Source organism: Rattus norvegicus, chromosome 10, assembly GCF_036323735.1.
Source record: "Rattus norvegicus strain BN/NHsdMcwi chromosome 10, GRCr8, whole genome shotgun sequence".
NCBI lineage: Eukaryota > Metazoa > Chordata > Mammalia > Rodentia > Muridae > Rattus > Rattus norvegicus.
In genome coordinates, this window is record NC_086028.1 from 50,928,583 (window position 1) to 50,947,767 (window position 19,185).

A 19,185-nucleotide genomic window follows, 5' to 3' on the forward strand; every position below is an offset into this window, starting at 1 on the left:
TTGGCTTACAGAGGCCTTTCTTAATTCGAACCACTACATCTTCCAAGTTTAAAAGCATCAAGATGTAAATAAGACTTTCATTTCTTAGTGGACACAATTAAGCACTATTTGTTGTCCATAAATGCATTCTATGAATTGGTGTTTTTGAAAAGGTTAGACTACATTAAAAACAGCAGGAGTAACTATGTTCATAGCAGCCTTATTTATAATAGCCAGAAGCTGGAAAGAACCCAGATGCCCTTCAACAGAGGAATGGATACAGAAAATGTGGTACATCTACACAATGGAATATTACTCAGCTATCAAAAACAATGACTTTATGAAATTCACAGGCAAATGGAGGGAACTGGAAAATATCATCCTGAGTGAGGTAACCCAATCACAGAAAAACACACATGGTATGCACTCATTGATAAATGGCTATTAGCCCAAATGCTTGAATTGCCCTAGATGCACAGAAGACATGAAACTCAAGACGGATGATCAAAATGCAAATGCTTCACTCCTTTAAAAGGGGAACAAGAATACCCTTGGCAGGAAATAGGGAGGCAAAGATTAAAACAGAGGCAGAAGGAACACCCATTCAGAGCCTGCCCCACATATGGCCCATACATATACAGCCACCCAATTAGACAAGATGGATGAAGCAAAGAAGTGCAGGCAGACAGGAGCCAGATGTAGATCACTCCTGAGAGACACAGCCAGAATACAGCAAATACAGAGGCGAATGCCAGCAGCAAACCACTGAACTGAGAACAGGACCCCCGTTGAAGGAATCAGAGAAAGGACTGAAAGAGCTGGAAGGGGCTCGAGACCCCATATGAACAACAATGCCAACCAACCAGAGCTTCCAGGGACTAAGCCACTACCCAAAGACTATACGTGGACTGACCCTGGGCTCCAACCTCATAGGTAGCCATGAATAGCCTAGTAAGAGCACCAGTAGAAGGGGAAGCCCTTGGTCCTGCTAAGACTGAAGCCCCAGTGAACATGATTGTTGGGGGGAGGGCGGTAATGGGGGGGAGGATGAGGAGGGGAACACCCATAGAGAAGGGGAGGTGGAGGGGCTAGGGGGATGTTGGTCCGGAAACCAGGAAAGGGAATAACAATCGAAATGTAATAAGAAATACTCAAGTTAATAAAGAAAAAAAAATAGCAGGAGTAAATGGTACTCTAAGAGTACACACAACACTCTTAACTTCATGCACATACAGTACACAAGCAGACTCTGACTGACATGGTTCTTTTTGTCACATATCCCCTCAAGACCCAAGAAGGAAAAGCAAAAGATTAAGGCAGTTTTAGAACATTGTGGGGGGCACACTTTATACTTCAAAGTCAGCATTACTGTTGAACAGTTAATGACTCCTGCTAGGCACTGGGAAAAAGATAAAATAAGAAAAATGAAAAAGCTAGTCTCTTGGTTCAGAAGAACCAGTCTTGTACATGTACTGTTCAACTTGTTCCAATAATGTCTTTTCACTTTATGTGACTTTTGATTTGATTGAGGAATTAAAAGGGGTGTTTTGTTTCGTTTTGCTTTTAATTAGGTGATAGAACACCTGATTAAGGAGCAGGCCAGGGTGGTGAGTCTGTTTCAACCTTCCTCCTCCTCCTCCTCCTCCTCCTTCTCCTCCTCCTCCTCCTCCTCCTCCTCTTCCTTCTCCTCCTCTTCCTCTCTTCCTCCTCCTCCTCCTCCCCTTCTTCCTCTTCTTCCTCCTCCCCTCCTCATCTTCCTCCCCCTCCTCCTCTTCCTCCTCCTTCATCATCTACTCTTTCTAGCACATTCCTTGTGTATGTACGTTCACTTTCTAAAACATGATTCTTCAAAGGAAGTTCTGGTTTTATTTCAGTTTTAATGTCTCCAGCACTTAGACAGAGTTACAGATAGGTCTCAATCATGCAGAGTATTGATATAAGGGCTCTCTAAAGAGGAGATATACTTGTCTACACTTAGTCCTCACTTCTGGTTAATGTTTGCTTGGTAGTCCCACCTGATAAGAAGATCAATACCAAGATGACAGTTTCTGGTGAGACAGCCTACCTCCTTGAAAATGTTTGCCTGAATTCGGAAAACACTCAGAAAACCATGAAGTAAGAATTCTAGCATTTACCACACCTTATTTAAAAATGCCATCCTCCATTTGTAAGCAAACATGAAAGCTCAAACTAGGAATGCTGCTGAGACAGGCCTTGAGAACATCACTTCTATTTTCATCCATCCGGCCACACAAGCTCTGACAAACATCTCATTGCTGTCAGTAATATCAACTGGTATATTAAGGAAAACTCTGAGAGAATGCCACTTAAATACTTCCCTTCTTCAAAAATAGCATTGACTTAAATGTAATGACCATTAGAAATCTTCCTTCTAGCAACAAAAATAATTTTTAGGGAGAGTTCGTGTTCTAACAACTTCCAAGGTCACAGATAATCAGGCAACATCTCTGTGATAGCATGTTAGAAGGAGCAAGAAGCCTTGACTCTGCTCACACATCACAAATGCTCTACTGCTGCTTTACCACAGAGGTGCTTTTGTTCCGGGAGGACTGATACTGACATCTTATCATGGGTCCCAGACAACAGGATGAATATACTGGGAATCAGCTCTATGGCTTACAGGCCAGTTACACAAAAGTCTCTTGTCAACTAACTTCACCATCTACAGCAATATAAAAGAACTACACTAGTACTCAAAAGCTGTACATGTGTGCATTTTGTCTCCTAAGAAAATCTCAGCTGAGGACAATAATTTCTAAATGATAAAATTTTAGTCAGTGGCTACAAGGCTTTTACTACAAAAACTACAGATTTAGTAATGTAATCAGCCAAGGCTGGAGAGAGGGCTTGGTAGTTAATAGCACTTCCTGCTCTTACATAGGACCAAGCTTCAATTCCTAGCACCCAGTGCCTACTCATCCAACTCACAGTCACATATATAACTCCAGTTTCTGAGGCTCCAACACCCTCTTCTGACCTACAGGCTCCTGCATGCATATGGTACACAGACAGACAAGTAGGTATATATACATATACATAAAATAAAAATAAATACTTTTTTAAACAAGTTACAAGTTATCCTTAAACCTTTAGTTTATTTAAAACATGAAGAACTGGCCCTCCCTCCATTACTTCTTTTCCATGGTTCTCTATATCCCATCAATAAAGCCAAACGACACCTTTTGCAAATACTCTAATCAGGTCAGAAAACTATGAAGACTGAAAAGATTCAGGAAACATGCTCCCTTCGGTTTTACTATTGTCCTTTTTGTTAGTACCACTTAAAAACAATAAGAGACAATTACTAGAGAATTAAAGGTATAAGGTGCATGTTTGTAATCCCAGCACTCAGAAGCTGAGGCAGGAGGATCATAACTTTGAGTTCAAGGCAGCCTACAATCCATTGCAAGATCCTGACTCAAAATAAATAATGAAGAAGAAGAGGAGGAGGAGGAGGAGGAGGAGGAGGAGGAGGAGGAGGAGGAGGACGACGACGACGACGACGACGACGACGACGACGACGACGACGACGACGACGACGACACTAATTAGAATCAGCTACTAGAATGTTTCTCTCCTACACATAAACCTTTCCCTAATATATCAATATGCAGTGTCACCAAGAATAACTACCAATGTAGTCTAGTTTCACTTAACACCACAGGACAACAGTCACCTCTGTAGCACATAGGTTTCTACATAACAGTTTGGTTGTAAATAAGAGTATTGAACATGTTTGAAATCCCAGCATCAAGAGGCTGCCAAGGGCGGTTACAAAACTCCAAGCTTGAACTACAAAGAGTTCTGAGACAGTCTGGATCATGGGTGGAGACATAAGGAGTAGAGTGGTAATATTCTATTGCTATGCAAACATTCCCAAGCAAAACACTCTTAAGAGACACAAGAAAATTTTAAAGCAAACCAAAGTGTAAAAGGCAAAGCTACAGAAACAATACTGCCAAATTTTCCTTAGAGACCAAGAAGTCTTCTGCTCTGAGCTGTTAAATACACTGAAATAAAAACTAAATTATTGGGACAACCTCCTAAATACTCTTGATGTATACAAGATTTCAGGTATTTCTTGAGGGAAACCCTATGACCAGGGATTTGTAACAGACATTCATTCACTCTTGTCCTCTACCTGCCACCCCGCACCCCAAGTCAGCTGGTTGGTAAACCTCATGCAAACTTGATTTATGTAAATAAAAAAGAACATTTTTTTCAAAAACATATTTCTAAGTAAAGTTTGCCTTCACTCCTAGAGACTGGTTTTATAAAGAAGGCAAATCACACTGTGAAATTCATCTATTAAAGACAATAGATGCATTCAAACTTGGTCATTAGTTATAAAAGCATATTTACATGAGCAATGGTAGTCTCTTAAAATGATTAACCAGTAGGCTCTAACTGAAGTTCAGTCTTGGAAATGCAGGAATTATACATTTAGAACTCCCACAAAAGTAAAGGTATTTCTCCCTGAAGTAATTTTACATTCAGAAAAAATTCAATGACCCAATGGTATTAGAAGAGATATAACATAGTTATCATAAATTATTTTTATTGTCTAAAATATATCATTTTAAATATGTAGAAAATAAAAATATCAGACATGCAGAGACCGTAATTTATTTTAAAAACATGAGGTGCAAAGTGAGTATTCAAATTCTACCAAAATCAGGACCCCCAATTAAAAGTGGAATCTCATACTACCTGTACATACACATATACATATTTCCAGTTAGCTTTCACTAACATAGAACAGGCAGCAACAATCAACTGATTGAATTGTGATGTAGAAAGTGAAGAACAAAAACTGTGCATGTCAAACAATGGGAACATTAATATCTCAGAGCTTCCATTAGTCATGGTCATCCTAGAACACAACAGTCCTCACTATGCTGGAGAGCTGGGCATTGCTGCATCCACTGCACCTTTCCATGCACCTTCTGCTCTTTGCTCCGTCCTTTCCTGCACCTACTGTATGGTATATAGTATTAATAAATTAAATATGTTTCCCTAGTTCTGAAACATCCTTTGGCACTTCTGGAAAAGTATGAGTCAACACAACAACTACACAATTGATGTTTTCAAATTCTTAATTTTTAAAGACATGGTGACTGCTTTAACAAATTTAATGTTTGTATTCTAAAACAAACTAGAAGGCTACTGCAAAATTAGAAGTACACTTTAAATTTTTTAATTTGTAAAATTATAGGAAAAGGTGTTAAGATACAAGTTTATCCTTATCCTAAAATATAAGCAATGATTTGTACAAAAACAAACTCCCCCTCCTCTCCCTGATATGTGCACTTTTCCTCCAGAATCCTCCAGAGGCAGTCACAGACAGCTCTGTTTAACTCTGAAATAAATTAGGCCCATAGCAAGATCCCTGAGCCTCCAGCACTCAACAGAAAGCAGCAACAGCAAGGGGCACAGTAGAATGTATCTTCAGTCCCAACTGTTCAGAAGGACAAGGTAGGAAGACCACTTGAGCACCAAGTTCAAAGCCAACTCTGAAACGAAGTAAGACTCTGCCCCATCTTAAGAAAAAAACAAGCAAGCAAGCAAGCAGTGAGTATGAGACATACAGCGTCCTTAAGCCTATCTGTTCTTGAACTCAGCAGAAATAAAAGTGTCATGGACACATCAGCTCCTTTACCCATTCTTTCCCTGGCTTCAGTTTCTAAGCAGTCTGTACATAGCATCAGTGTTAGATACTGATAATTAGTAGGGAGTTAACTCTGCCCACTACACTGTGAGGCCACTGAGGGTAGGTGCCTCTTTTTATTAATTTCTGTATAGGTCTCTCATTCACTGTACAGTTCTTACTGCCAATGTGAACCTCATAAAGAAGTAAATATAATGAAGTTGAATCTCAAAAGGCAGAAAATAAAAAGTGGAAAAAATAAAGGGGGAGTTGAGGAAAGCCAGGAGAAAGCAGGAGCTTAAATAAGCTGAGTGAGAAGATAAATGCAAAAGTGTGCTTGCATATGGCCCCCACACTCAGTTAAGCTCCCATGGTCTTGGAGTCTCAGCCTCTTATTCAGTCAGCCAGAAACAGTGAGGTATGCAGAGCTGCAGCATCAGGAGAGGGCAGAGCCACTCAGAACCCCAAGTACTGCGAACCAATCCTAAGAGCTCTTTATAGCACTGCACACATTAGAGTTGACACAAACATGTGCCTCTTGCTTTATGCTGCACACAGCAGAACTAAAGGCAAAGAGAACATGGTGAACACAATAATAAATTCTAAGCCTTAGAATATGTAATAAGAGCTCTTAATTGCTAAGTATTAAGTAAATGTCATGTTAAAATGTAAATGACAACTAAAACTTACTGAGTGTACTGGGATATTAGGGTAGCATAAGATATAAACTACCAGTTCATACTTTTAAAATCGTATGTTCATTACAGTCAGGGATTCACTTACACTTTGGGTTCAGCACTTAAGCTAACAGGAAGACAGTTAAGTAGTGTGCCTACTAAGAAACTTTTATACTAGTAATATTGCTGGCCCATCTCTAACATGTAGCACATATTCACATCCTGGGTTACCCATTCAAGAAAGAAACTTGTGCTCAATGCATTACAAAGAAAATGTCCACAATGTCCAGTCAATAAAAATTAAGCTTTCTGAACCCTCCCTCGCAAACAAACAAAGATGCTTGGCTAGAACAGAAATAGTTTAAACTTTCCCTACAAACTAAATTATTAAGAATGATATACATCAAGTGATCATCATTATTCCCCAGACACAAAAGAACCAGAAGATTAAAACTCAGTTTGGAATGTCTTCCTGTAAACTAGAGCGGTCTCCTTCAGATGAGACTTAACAAACAAAAAAACCCTGTATTTTATAATGTTTAAAATTCAAAATGTATTGTTTTAATTTTACAAATACTATCTTTTTATTTTTAAAAACTCTGCTCTATATTCTATGAATCAATACATCTACTTTATTTATTTACTTATTTATTGATTAATTGTGGTGCTGGGTCTCAATCCCAGAGACTGGTACTTACACGACCAAAGAGCTATGGCCGAGCCATATCCTAATACACTCAGTAAGTTTTAGTTTTCATTTACATTTTAACATAACACTTGCTTAACACTTAGCAATTAAAAGTTCCTATTACATATTTTAAGGCCAATGTACTTGGTCTATAAAGACTAATGTTCCAATAGAAGACAGGAGTGGGTTGGGGTGGGATGGAGACATGACTGCAACAAGATTAGTTTTAAAGAGGAAAAAAAAATCGTAAACACACTAAACACTTTTAAATAAAAGCATCATCTTTGCATGCAGTATGGGCTTTCTATACTACAGTCTTAATCATGAACTTTCAATTTGTGATTTAAATTATAATTAAGTCTGAATACTTTCTTCTTTTTCTAGGCCCATATACATCTGAATGTCTATACATACCTTTTTCCTGTTTGAGTTTCAAGTAAAAACAAGAACAATTTATACTCAAGAATATAACTAAGAACGGGAAGGAACAGAATGAAAAATGGAAGCTCTTTCAGTGCAAAAATCACCATGGTCTGTTAGTTGAAACAAAAGTGGACACATTCCCAATACCAAGATGGATATGAAAAAAAAAAAAGGAACAGAATATCAAAATTGTCGCTTACTTTGTGCCTTTTCACAGAAGTTTATCTGAAAGCCTAAAGTAAAAGAGATAAGTTGCAGTTCATTTGCTGTAAATCAAACAAACCAAATCAGAACAAGACATTGCATCTTTATATTACACTATGAATAAAAACTAATGCAAGAACAGTTCAAATCACGTTCTCCCACCATCCCAACAAGGACAGCAGAGGCTGGCTGGAAAACCTCAGCTCTAAAGTTTAAATCATCTATACCACCTTAGTTGTTATTTTCCCCAACAGTTAATAAAATTGTTAAAGCTGTTTCATCAATTTTTGAATGTTCTCAACCTATTTATCCAGAATATATTACAAGTTATTTTACTAGCCAAAACTGATTAAGAAGTGCCCAAGTTAATTATTACCCATGACTAAGAAATTTTAGTAATTCACAGGCTATTAAAACTTAAACACATAAAACAAAATTTTCTAGACAATCTGCTAACTTCAAATGACAAGAGCAAAATCACTACACAAAGGGCAAAATTCTTGTATAGTAGGCATGGGGAAGGACAGTGGGTGGAGTCCTTGCTGGAGTAATGGTATGTTTTGTAATTTCAGAACTCAGAAGAGTTTGAGGCCAACCTGGCCCATATAGCAAGTGAGACCTTATTCCCCTCCCCTAAAAAAAGATGTCCCTAGAAATGCTATGAGAAAGGCTTTAGAAGTTCCAGAAAGAGAACCTGTGAAGTCTTCTATGACCCGTCTCCAGGTCTCACAGGATCTGGTTATACCCAGGGAAGCACTGCACCCATGCGCCATTATCTGTCAAAGCCCCCAGTGCAATGACTTAAAAAGTGAAGCAGCTGCAATCCGAGTACTCCAGGCCAAGGCAGGGGATTACAAGGCAGAAGGCAGCTGAAGTGACATAGAAAGAACCTATTTCAAAAATCAAAGTGAAGTCCCCTGCCTTTGTAAAATATTCTTTATCCACTATTTTACTGACTCTATCATGTGGTTTTCTTAGAAATCTTCCTATACGTATATATATATTATGACTTTGGGAAACAAAACAGGAAGGGAGTTAACTAATTCCCTTACAAATTCAATCAAAACATGTTTTTTTAAAGGAAAAGAAAGAGCCTCTAAAAGAAAAAATTTAACTAGTTGTTCATATCCAGTTGCCAAAATCCTTAAGACTCTAACTTAGTTACATTTTTACATTTACAATACATAAAGGCTGGAAACCGCTTATGCAGTTACTTAGTTACTTTCACACAACTAAGTAATCCATTGCTGACCATTTAACTTCTCAAATGACAATCACAAGGAAACAGAAATGAAAATTTCATGGTTACAAAGTCCTGGGAAGCCTGGACAACAGAGCACTCGAGAGCCCAACTCTACATGAAGGGTGATGTACCGTCAGCCATGCAGCAGGAACAGAATACAAAAAGAAACTAAACATGTTTTCTCTAGGCTGGAGCATCTAAAAGCCAGCCAGCCTCCTAGCAGTCAAATAAACAGAGTCCAGGAGGAAAGGAGGAAAGTCAGGAGGAAAAGTCAGGAGGAAAGGCTCCTAGGATGTAGCCCAGAGAGGTAACAAAACAAGAGGTATCACACCAACACTGCAGGCCCTCTTTGGAACTTAAGTCATTTCACTTAAGCTCTAGTGAAGATGATGTCCAGTAATCTCGGGGGTTGAAAGCTGTGGTTAAATCTAGCTTTGGCTATGTATTAGCCCTTCTGAACTTCTGCACTTATCTCTGCTCCTCCTCCTTTGGGTGGGCAGTAGAGCACAGTACATATACTTTTCATATGAGCACTTAGGGGCTTTAAGCTGCTGAATGTGTACATTCAGCTACAAAAATGCATCATGAAGCCAACCTAACCGAAAAGAAATCAGAGATTTCTTACAGGCTCATGCATCAACCAGGTTACAAATCCTTCCTTCTAGCAGAAGCATAAAGATTATTATTGTTGGCCACCTTCCCACTTTCACCTCAAAATCCTGGCATGTCTCTGACAGTACGGCCATGCACAGTATTCCCACTATAGCTTTAAAATCTAGCTAACCTTGCCCGAACTTTGTATTTTCATTTGTATTTGTACTTCAGAGAGACTTTGACAGGACTTCTTTCCTGACTGCTATATTTCCTTTGGATTTTTGGCCATTATCAAAAGGGATCTCTAAATTAGTAATTTCAGGTTGTCTACATCATTCAGACACCAGTCATCAAATTCTTCCCACGTTTTCAAACATGGGATTTTGTAGCCCATATGTGCCAGCTCTTTTTCTCCTTGTGGCTAACAGCCACCCTCTGCTTTCTAGCTGCATCACTGAATACATTGTTTCAATGTATCTCGGCTACCAGAGGACAACTTAGAATTGTGTGACATTTAGTGTGGACTAGCATCTATCAGACTCCCTAAGACCCAGAGGTGTTCTGGGCCAATTAAAATGTCTAATGCCAGGGCTGGGGAGATGGCTCTACGGTCAAGAGCACTGACTGCTCTTCCAGAGGTCCTGAGTTCAATTCCCAGCAACCACATAGTGGCTCACAACCATCTATAATGGGATCCGATGCTCTCTTCTGCTGTGTCTGAAGACAGTGACAGTGTGTGTAAATAAATAAATAAATAAATAAATAAATAAATAAATAAATAAATAAATAATAAAAGGTCTAATGCCAAGAAAGAGCGGCTTCTATTACTGTAGTCACAGCCACTCCCTTGGATGAGCAACACTAACAGTGCCTTCCCTACCTTTGCAGGTGTTTATCAGAGCAGCTTAACCTACACAAAGCCTCCCCCTTTATATTCCCAGGAACCCAACAAGGCAACAAGGAAGGTCTTAGGCGAACCCCACACCCCACATTCTACCACCTTGGTATTATGATATATGTATTTTGGTTTCCACCTACAACATGTGGCTGGTAACTAACTCCCTCCCCTGAGGCAGGCCATGGAAGAAAGAGTGTCTCTTCCCCAACAGGGTCTTAGCAGCTCTAATCTTCCCAGACTTCTCAGTCTTGGCACTGAACTTCTCTGGCTGCTGGGCATGCAACTCAGTGAAATATCATCTGCTCAGCATGCTTGAGAGCCTGAGTTCAAACCCTACCACCCAAAAAAAGGGGATTTTTCTGACCTACCCTTGTCCTACAGTACACTGTAGATCTTCCTCATTCCAGAGGAGTTCTGACCCACAACCTGAAGGGAGGAATGTTGCTTGGAAAGGTCACAACTGTAAAGCAGGCCAGCCTTGCTGGGTTCCCCCATCCAGTTTATGAGCAGAGGCTACACAATGAAGTCTCCATATTCAGACCTGGAGAGTGAGCCAAGGCTCCAGGCTCCCTCTCCTTATCTTGCCACAGGTATTTCCTCTGTGTCTCTTGTAATATTCTTTATCATAAATGAGTAAACTTGTTTCCTGGACCAAGAACTCCAATTTCTGAGCTTGTGATTGGCATGTAAAGATGGGAAAGATGACCAAGCTGTGCAATCAATCAGTTCTGATCTCCTAACAAACAGTATCAGAACTGAAGTAGAAGTCACCCAGCAAAACTGGCTTGAGTAAAGAGAAATCTGCACACCATTGACAACACATCAGTCTTCTGTGCTAACATTACAGTGCAAGAACAGAGACAAAAACAAACCTATTTCATCTGTGGCTCTTGCTTGGCACAGTCTGGTGTCCTCTGACATTCCCTTAAACATACCTGACCCAGATCCTAAAGAAAATGCCAAAAGAACTGAAGAGAAGCTGAAGAGATGGGCCCATGGTTACAAGCACCGGTTGCTCTTCCAGGGGACCTGGGTTCAATTCCTAGCACCCACATGGTGGCTCACAACCATATGTAACTCCAGGTACAGAGGATGCAATGCCCTCTGCTGGCATTTCAGGCACCAGGCATGCCTATGATACACAGGCATGCAAAACCTCCACACACATAAAATGAAATACAATCAGAAGAGACACTTAATATCATTTCTTGGCAAAGTCACACACTCAATACATATAAACATGCTATTTATTAGTGTGTGCAACCCCCACCCCACCCCCAAATGTGTGCAGACACAAATACATGTAGCAACACTTTTCTGATCCTTTTAAAAAAAATTTTCAGCAATTTTGAGTAAGATGAAACAATACAGTACAATAGAGCTGCAAAAGGTTCATGCAATATCCACTTCTGTCCTCTTCCCTAGCGGTGGGAACAACATGTTGTTCTGAAGAATCAAGCTGCACGTCTGTTTTCTCCTTCGAAAGGCCCACCCTGGCAGTGCTAACTACCAGCTGATGCTCCTTTTGCAGTGTCACCACAGTTTAACTGACCTTAGGACTCATTTCACCATGTCATCTAAGGTATTTTAGACAAAAAGTGAGAAAATATGTATTCTAAAAGATTATTTCTTACTTAATCTTATTAAATATGCTCTCATTTTTAAAAGCCCAAATTTTAAAAGAATTTCAACATGTACTTCAGGGGAGAACTAATTTACTGTGCTGTACTAATACCAGGTCATGTTAAATAACGGTAAAAGAAATGGCATTTGGAGCTGGCAGGAAAGTGCATGTTAAAGTATCTCATGTGTGATGGCTAATTTCAGTTGTCAACCTGATATGATCTAAACTACCTGGGTAGAGGATTATCTTTATTAAGCTAAAGAGCCCAGTTCTTCTGGAACAGGAGGTGGGGGGAGAGAGAGGAGGAGCTCAGGGTTCCTGGGCTAGGATTCTGGACAGAATGTGTAAGGAGAAAGTGAGCTGAATGCAAGCACCATCACTCTCTTCCTCACAACTGTCAACACAGTGTGACCAGCAACTTCAAATCCCTGTCTCCATGACTCCTGCAATGATGGGCTGTACCCTGGAACTATAAGCCAGAATAAAGCCTTCCTTCCTTGGGTTGCTTTTGTCAGGGCATGTTATCACAGCTACACAAAAGTAGCCATGACAGTGCAAACACAAGGATCCAAGTTGAATATCTAATATCCATATAAAAGCCCAGGTATAAATGGCATGTGCCTGTAATCCCAGAGCAGGGAGCTCACTAGCTAACCAGTCTACACTAACTGAAGGTCTCCAGGCTGATTTTCCCACCTGCCTACATCCTTACACACACACTCATACATATACCTGTACATACCACCTGCACATACAAAGAAAGAGTATTCTGAAACAAACAGGCAACTGTAGGATTTGGATCTCTTTATTGTCTGCTATCAGGATCTATTGTTGCTATTTTAATTTTAAATTGTTTGGTGTGTGTAATATGAAATAGTCTTCTCTATCCCAGATGGCCTTGAACTCTCTACTTGAACTGGATCACAGCATGTATTACCTTCTGTCACAGGGTGCTGAGGCTAGAACCCAGGGCCCCTTGCACATTAGGCAGCACTCACTCAGCTAAATACCCAACCCCAACGTCAGTTCTTTAGACCATATACTAAATCAAAACCAGATTTTTTTTATATTTGTTTTATACATTTAAATATTGCTAGGAAGAGAAAAGCAGACTGATCTCAAAATCTCCACTTTCTCTTAAAAGATATACTTCAGAACATTTTAAAGTTTATGTTTTTAAGCATACGTTTACTTTAATTGACATATAAAAAATGCTTACCCAAGAGTGGGCATTAATCACATACTATACACTTACACTTAAGATCTAAGGAGAAAAATCATTACATTAGGATCAATACATGAAGAACATACATTTATGCTATAGCTGCTTGTACAGAAAGTACTTTACAGATGATTCAGTGCTTCTCGTCGATGGGGTTCTAAACTGAGCGTGCTGCTGCACACCTGTAGGCCCAACCCTTAGGAGAACCACAAGTTTAAGTTCAGCATACAGGGCTATCTACATAAATACATAAATAATTCCAGCTACGCTAACCACTTTGAAAAAGCGCTTTTAAAGAGACATTTCTCAATTACTCAAGTTTAAGGCTCTGTTTTTTTTTTCACAGCCTTCTTTTTTAACTTATTACGTATGTACATCTGTGCATTCAGATGTGTACATATATACACCACAAGTCAATATACACTATCTTCTTCAATTGTTGTCCAACTTATTTTTTGAGGAAGCATTTCTCACTGAGCCTGCTGACCAGCAAGCGTAGAAATCCTTTTGTCCTTGACTCCCTAGGGTTAGCACTATAGATGCCCATTACCATGCCCAGCCTTTTGCACTGGTGCTGGGGAACAAAATGAAGGGCCTCACCCTTGTGCAGCAAGCACTTTACACACTGAGTCATCTCCCCAGTCTCCTTAAGTCTTTATAATAAATTCAATTTATCACATTTTAAGAGATCTTTTAAATTCACTACATATTAAATGACTAGCAGCTTAAAACAGGTCAATACCATTTGTAATAACTGTTACATATTTATAGTATTTTATGATGTAAGACATATTCACACACATTAATGTGATTCTTAAAATAGTCTCTATATAAGCTATGTATCTTCTCTTTCAATGGATGAGAAATTAGGGGAAATTAGAAAAATCCAGTCATTTCCCAAGGGTGCGGAGTGTGCATAAGGCACACTCTAAACCTTGGTTTTTCCTAGTCCAAACACAGCATCCTTCCAACTTTGAAGTCTTGTTTCTAAGACACTGACTGCTCTATGCAGAGGTAAAGCCACTAGCACAGAAGAAATCATCTTGCTGTGTTTTCATTGTTGAAGATGCTCAACTCTCAGCTGGACAGCTTTATTCACCAGAGTATCTGTTACTCTCTAGCATGCCCATGGTGACTTTATGGAACATTAGGGCCCATACTTATGCCCAGCTCCCCTGAGATTGAGCACCTGATATACTTCCACTGACTTGGCTAAATTCCTGGGCTTTTACAAGATACCACTACAAAGTCTCTTGAATATTAAGAAGGCAATTATGCATTTTTAAGTTCACTAAAATTTCTTGGGCTGAATTATTACACTATTACACAGTACCATACCATGCAAGAAGCCTCAGTTAAATTAGTCTGTGATGACAAATTATCACGGAAATGGTTTTTCAAACTCTCAATTATTTGGGAAATACTTTTTTCAATTTCTAAGTAAATATTAAGATTTAAGGCCAATTTAATAATAGCTCATTTGAATATTTCTTCCTCAAAAAAGGCATATTTTAATGTCTAATATATTTTTATAATACTATTTACCCAACCTGGCAAGCAGATCTACATTTTGATAGTTTTACTCACCAAATAATCAAAGGAGGAATGGGGGTGGGGATGGGGAGAGGCATATTCAGCTTGTAAATGTTTGTACGTCTGTATATGGGCATGAGGAAGTTCAAAAACAAAGTGAGTCAGAATGAATGAAAGCTCGAACATATGAGTAATAGCAAAATCAGATACTATTCTCTAATAGCTGAGACTCTGTGGGAAGAATGCTTTAACAATGGCCAAATCAGAAGTATAACTGCTCTGTGAAAATGTAACAAAATGAACAAATGATGACTGTTAAGAAGCCAAGGTTGCTACAATTCCCACTCCAGCCACCCATAGCCCACAGCCCATTTACAGCTACAAGAGTACCTCAAACACATCATCATTTGAGAATCTCAGATCCAGAAACCAACAAGGATTTAAAGTTTGAAGTTGAACAAACTCTTCTCTGGAATTCTAAAAATAGGGTCCCTTAGAAGTGAAATATAGTAACATCAGCAGGTTAGAAGAAGTGTCCAACCCACAGACAATAAAAGCTAGAAAAGGAAATGTGTAAGTTGGTCACAGGAGGCTAGAGACACTTGGGATAAAGAGATAGGGACCAGGGGAAATAACAGATGAAAATGTTGATGGCCAACATGCATGGCCTCTTTACTGTATGCCAAGTCTCATGCTTTGTATGCATTATCCTTGTGCCTGTGGAACAGGCATTATTCTTACTTTCCAAGTAAGAAACACAGGTTCAGAGAGGCTAAACACTATACTCACAAAAAGCTTAAGTCCTGGTGAGGTGAATGAGGATGGGATCCACTCTCAGGATTCCAGAGCTCTGGCCATTAAGCATTACAGTATAATGGAAATAATGTTTCCAGTTTTGTATCACAGTTGGGTCACAGATGTCAAGCCATGAAACACCACAAAGCCCTTTGGTCAAGCAAAGTACCTATCCTCCTGGATATGGTTCAAAGACTGCTGAACCATAATCCTATGTCCTTAAACCTGAATCTGCTGGTCAATGAGACCCGACAATGAACAACTCCAAGAAAGGCAGTCTTTTGAGTAGCAAGATTATGAAATGGGAGGCAGCCTGGGAAATACAGGGGGACCTCATCTCAAGAAGAATAAATAAAAATAAAACCAAAGAAAGACACTGGTTAAAAAAAAATGAGTAGTTTGGCTCAAACCTAGAAAAAAATTAATTTGCTGCTTAAGCCCAAGGTTCTTGATTCAGATTGCACTATACAACACCTTAAACATTTCTTTATTCTGAGCCGTCAAAACAGGTTCAAAACACAGGATAGAACTGACATGCTCTAGCCTCAAGTAAAGACATATCAGTAAAGATAAAAACAAAAACAAAACAAGGGCTGGAGAAGTGGCTCGGTGGTTAAGAACACTTGTTGCTTTTGCAAGAGGGCCAGGTTTGATTCCCAGCACCCACTTGGTAGCTCAGAGCCATCTATAAAGCGAGCCCCAGGGGTTTGATGACCTCTTCTGACCTTTCCAGCATCAAGCATTCATGTAATAGTCATACATACATACATACATACATACATACATACATACATACATACATACATGCAAAACATTCTTTCTCCCCCCCACCTCTAAAAAAATCAGCAATAATTCCAAGACAGTTTAGGGCCCTTTTAAGAAGGGTTCCAGATATCAAAAAGCAGAGAAGGAGATTAAAGAACACCAGAATCACTGACTATGTGACTCTGAGTTCCTAGACAGTCTCCCCTCTTCACTGTTCTCACTGCCTAGGCCCCATCTCTGTTCTTTCCAGACAGTCTTTCTCTGTCATCTTATCAAAGAGACGGCCCAGTTATCTTCTATCACAAAACCCAGCTGTTGCTTTCATTTTTCTTAAGCAATTTCTCCTGTTTACCTCCATGTCTTCCCTCCTCCACCCTCACAGGGACATGCCCCACCAGAGATGAGACAGCTGGGTTCACTGTCTCTACACACTCAAAACGGAGCTCTATGCTGGCTCTAAGCAGTTGCTCAGTATTTTCTGAACAAGAAAAAAAATGTATACAGGTTTTTCGAACTGTCAGCCTCTTCTCTCCAAACACACACACACACACACACACACACACACACACACACACAAACACACACTCAATCTTGAAATGTATACATTGTTTTACTGAGTTATTTATTGTGTATTCAAGTGTAGAAGTCAGAGGACAACTTGAGGAAATCAGTTCTCTTTGCCATGTAAGTCCCAAGGATTGAACTCAAATCAGGCTCTGTCACTACCCTTAAAATATTTAAACTTTAAATCACACCCATTGTGGGCAGGGCAAAAGAGAGGATAAACTCAAATTATCTTAACAAATAATAAAGGTATGATATCAAGAAAATCCATCTTGTATTCTGTGCAATGTGCTATGGAGCACAGCAGGCATCCACTAACGACATTTGAATTAATTAGCTTAGGACCTGCACAGAATATATCTTCTGACTGAAGTGCACGATCTGGTTATATATTATCCCACAAATTTTTCTTATGGGAAGGGATATAAATACAAATCGTATTTCTGCTGCCCAAATCATGGTATGCTGTCATTAAACACGAAATATTCAACATATAATCTGTTGAACTTCACTAGACACAAGGAGCCCTTTATGAAGAGTTTAACCAAAAAGAAAACATGGTCATACTGATACCAAGGATATCCAAACGACTCTAATAATGCAGCATAAGTCGTTTGCTAAAGTTGTCAAGAGATTTCTGGGCTTGCCTGTGTCAATAGCCCCAGTAAACTTAAGAAATGGACTCGGGCCTGTTATTTTCACAACACCCCCTGTCAAAACCCACACAGAGCTCCTAAGGCCTCTCCGGGAGAAAAGGCCATTACAGGAAAGCTGCCTCAGATGCCCAGACATGATCACTTTGACCTCTGCCATTCGGTTTCCTGAATCTCTCTCCCTTTCAGCCGAACTCCGTCTATTTTTATCTGATTTTCTTTTCTGTATGAGAGGATAACACACATCTCGGGCCTCGGTCGAAACGCCTCTCCCGGGCCAATGGCTGTCTATCCACCTTACAGGTGGCACAGAGCCTCGCAAACCCCCGCCCCTCCCACGCAGACACCCTGCAAAGTTTTGGGGACCGGGGGACAGCGCGGTGGCCCTATTCCAGCGGCGCACCGTGAGGCGCAAGATGGCCCTGAGCCGGCCCCACTGCGGCGCGCGGGGGCGGCGGGGCCGAGGGCCGGGACGCGGCCGACCTGCAAGTCAGAGGCCCCGCCGCGAGCGTTCCGGGAGTCCGCGGGCGCCAGGTGAGCTGCGGGCGGGGGCGGCCAGGTGGGCCTGAGCCCGCGGGGCCAGAGCCGCCACAGCGCTCACCGAAACCCGGCCGGGGATGAGGAGCCCGGGGCGAGGCCGGGCCCGGGACGCGGAGCTCGGGCGGCTTCCTCAGACAGCCCCGGGGACGCAGCGGCTCACAGGCCGCGGCTCGGCCAAGCGCCTCGCGAGGGGCCCCAGAGTCTCGGCGCGCCCGCTGTCCTTACCCTGCATGCTGCTGACCGCCGGGTGGCCAGAAGCTGGAGGCCCGATGGGCCCCGGGGTGCCGCCACCGCCCCCGGAGCCGCCGCCGCCGCTCGGGCTCGGAGCCGCCATTGTTGGAAATGAGGAGCCGAGCGGCGCCGCGGCGGCTGCAATGCAGCAAGCTCGGCCTCTCGCCCCGCTGAGGGCGCGGCGTGCGCCGCCTTGGCCACGCCCCGGACACGCCTCCGTCACGCCCCCGTGCACACCCCCACCAGCGCTGACGCGCAGCCTGCAATACAGGTTGAGCTGCAACACCCAGAACTAAGGGCTGGGCCTGCAGTCTTGAATCAGGGTGGCCCTCTACCTACCCCCCAGGGACCCACAGTGGCTTGCAGAATCAAAAATATATGTGCATTGAGGGGAGGGAAAGACTTATGGCCCCAAAGCTTTAGAACTCCCTTCTCCGAACCTCAGAACCCAAAATCAGAACAGTAGCGCTCTAAGAGATCTCAGAAGTCATGCTTCCTGTCCAGTCTCTGATCCACCATTACAGAAGAAGCAGCAATAGCTGTGGTCTCAGCCCAATGCTCTCTGTCCTGCTGGAGGCTGACAGGAGTACTTCGCGGAAAATAAGTATCACAATCCAAAAGGAAAAGTTCCGGTGTCGGTTACCAGCCCAGAATGCACACTAAATATTTTGTTAATTTATTCTGTGTGGGAAGAGAACAGCAAACAACAAAAGGAGAGGCTGTGGTGGCCTTCAAACATATCTCTTTTTCAAGCACAGGTCAGAAGGTGGCTTTCTTTGAAGAAGGTTATACTTTAGGTCCAGGAGAAGAATCAAAAATCATAAAGCAGACCAAGGCGACACATGCCTTTAATCCCAGTACTTAGGAGGCATATCTCTTTGAGG

At 41.2% G+C, this 19,185-nt stretch overlaps 1 protein-coding gene across 4 annotated transcripts in view; it reads right to left on the bottom strand.

The window, feature by feature from the left end:
* Window positions 1-18,481, bottom strand: part of Map2k4 (mitogen activated protein kinase kinase 4) — a 104,716-nt gene extending 86,235 nt beyond the window's left edge. Inside the window, exons 1-2 of one of the 4 annotated variants that reach the window (XM_039085426.2) lie at window positions 18,296-18,481; window positions 7,636-7,668 (exon numbers count right to left, since the gene is read on the bottom strand). In XM_039085426.2, coding sequence (XP_038941354.1) covers window positions 7,636-7,668; window positions 18,296-18,404 — 142 coding nt within the window. In that variant the 5' untranslated portion in view covers window positions 18,405-18,481. The remainder of the gene's footprint in view (window positions 1-7,635; window positions 7,669-18,295) is intronic. The other 3 variants (XM_063268626.1, XM_063268627.1, NM_001030023.2) reach the window with 3 other exon arrangements.
* Window positions 18,482-19,185: the final 704 nt, after the last annotated feature.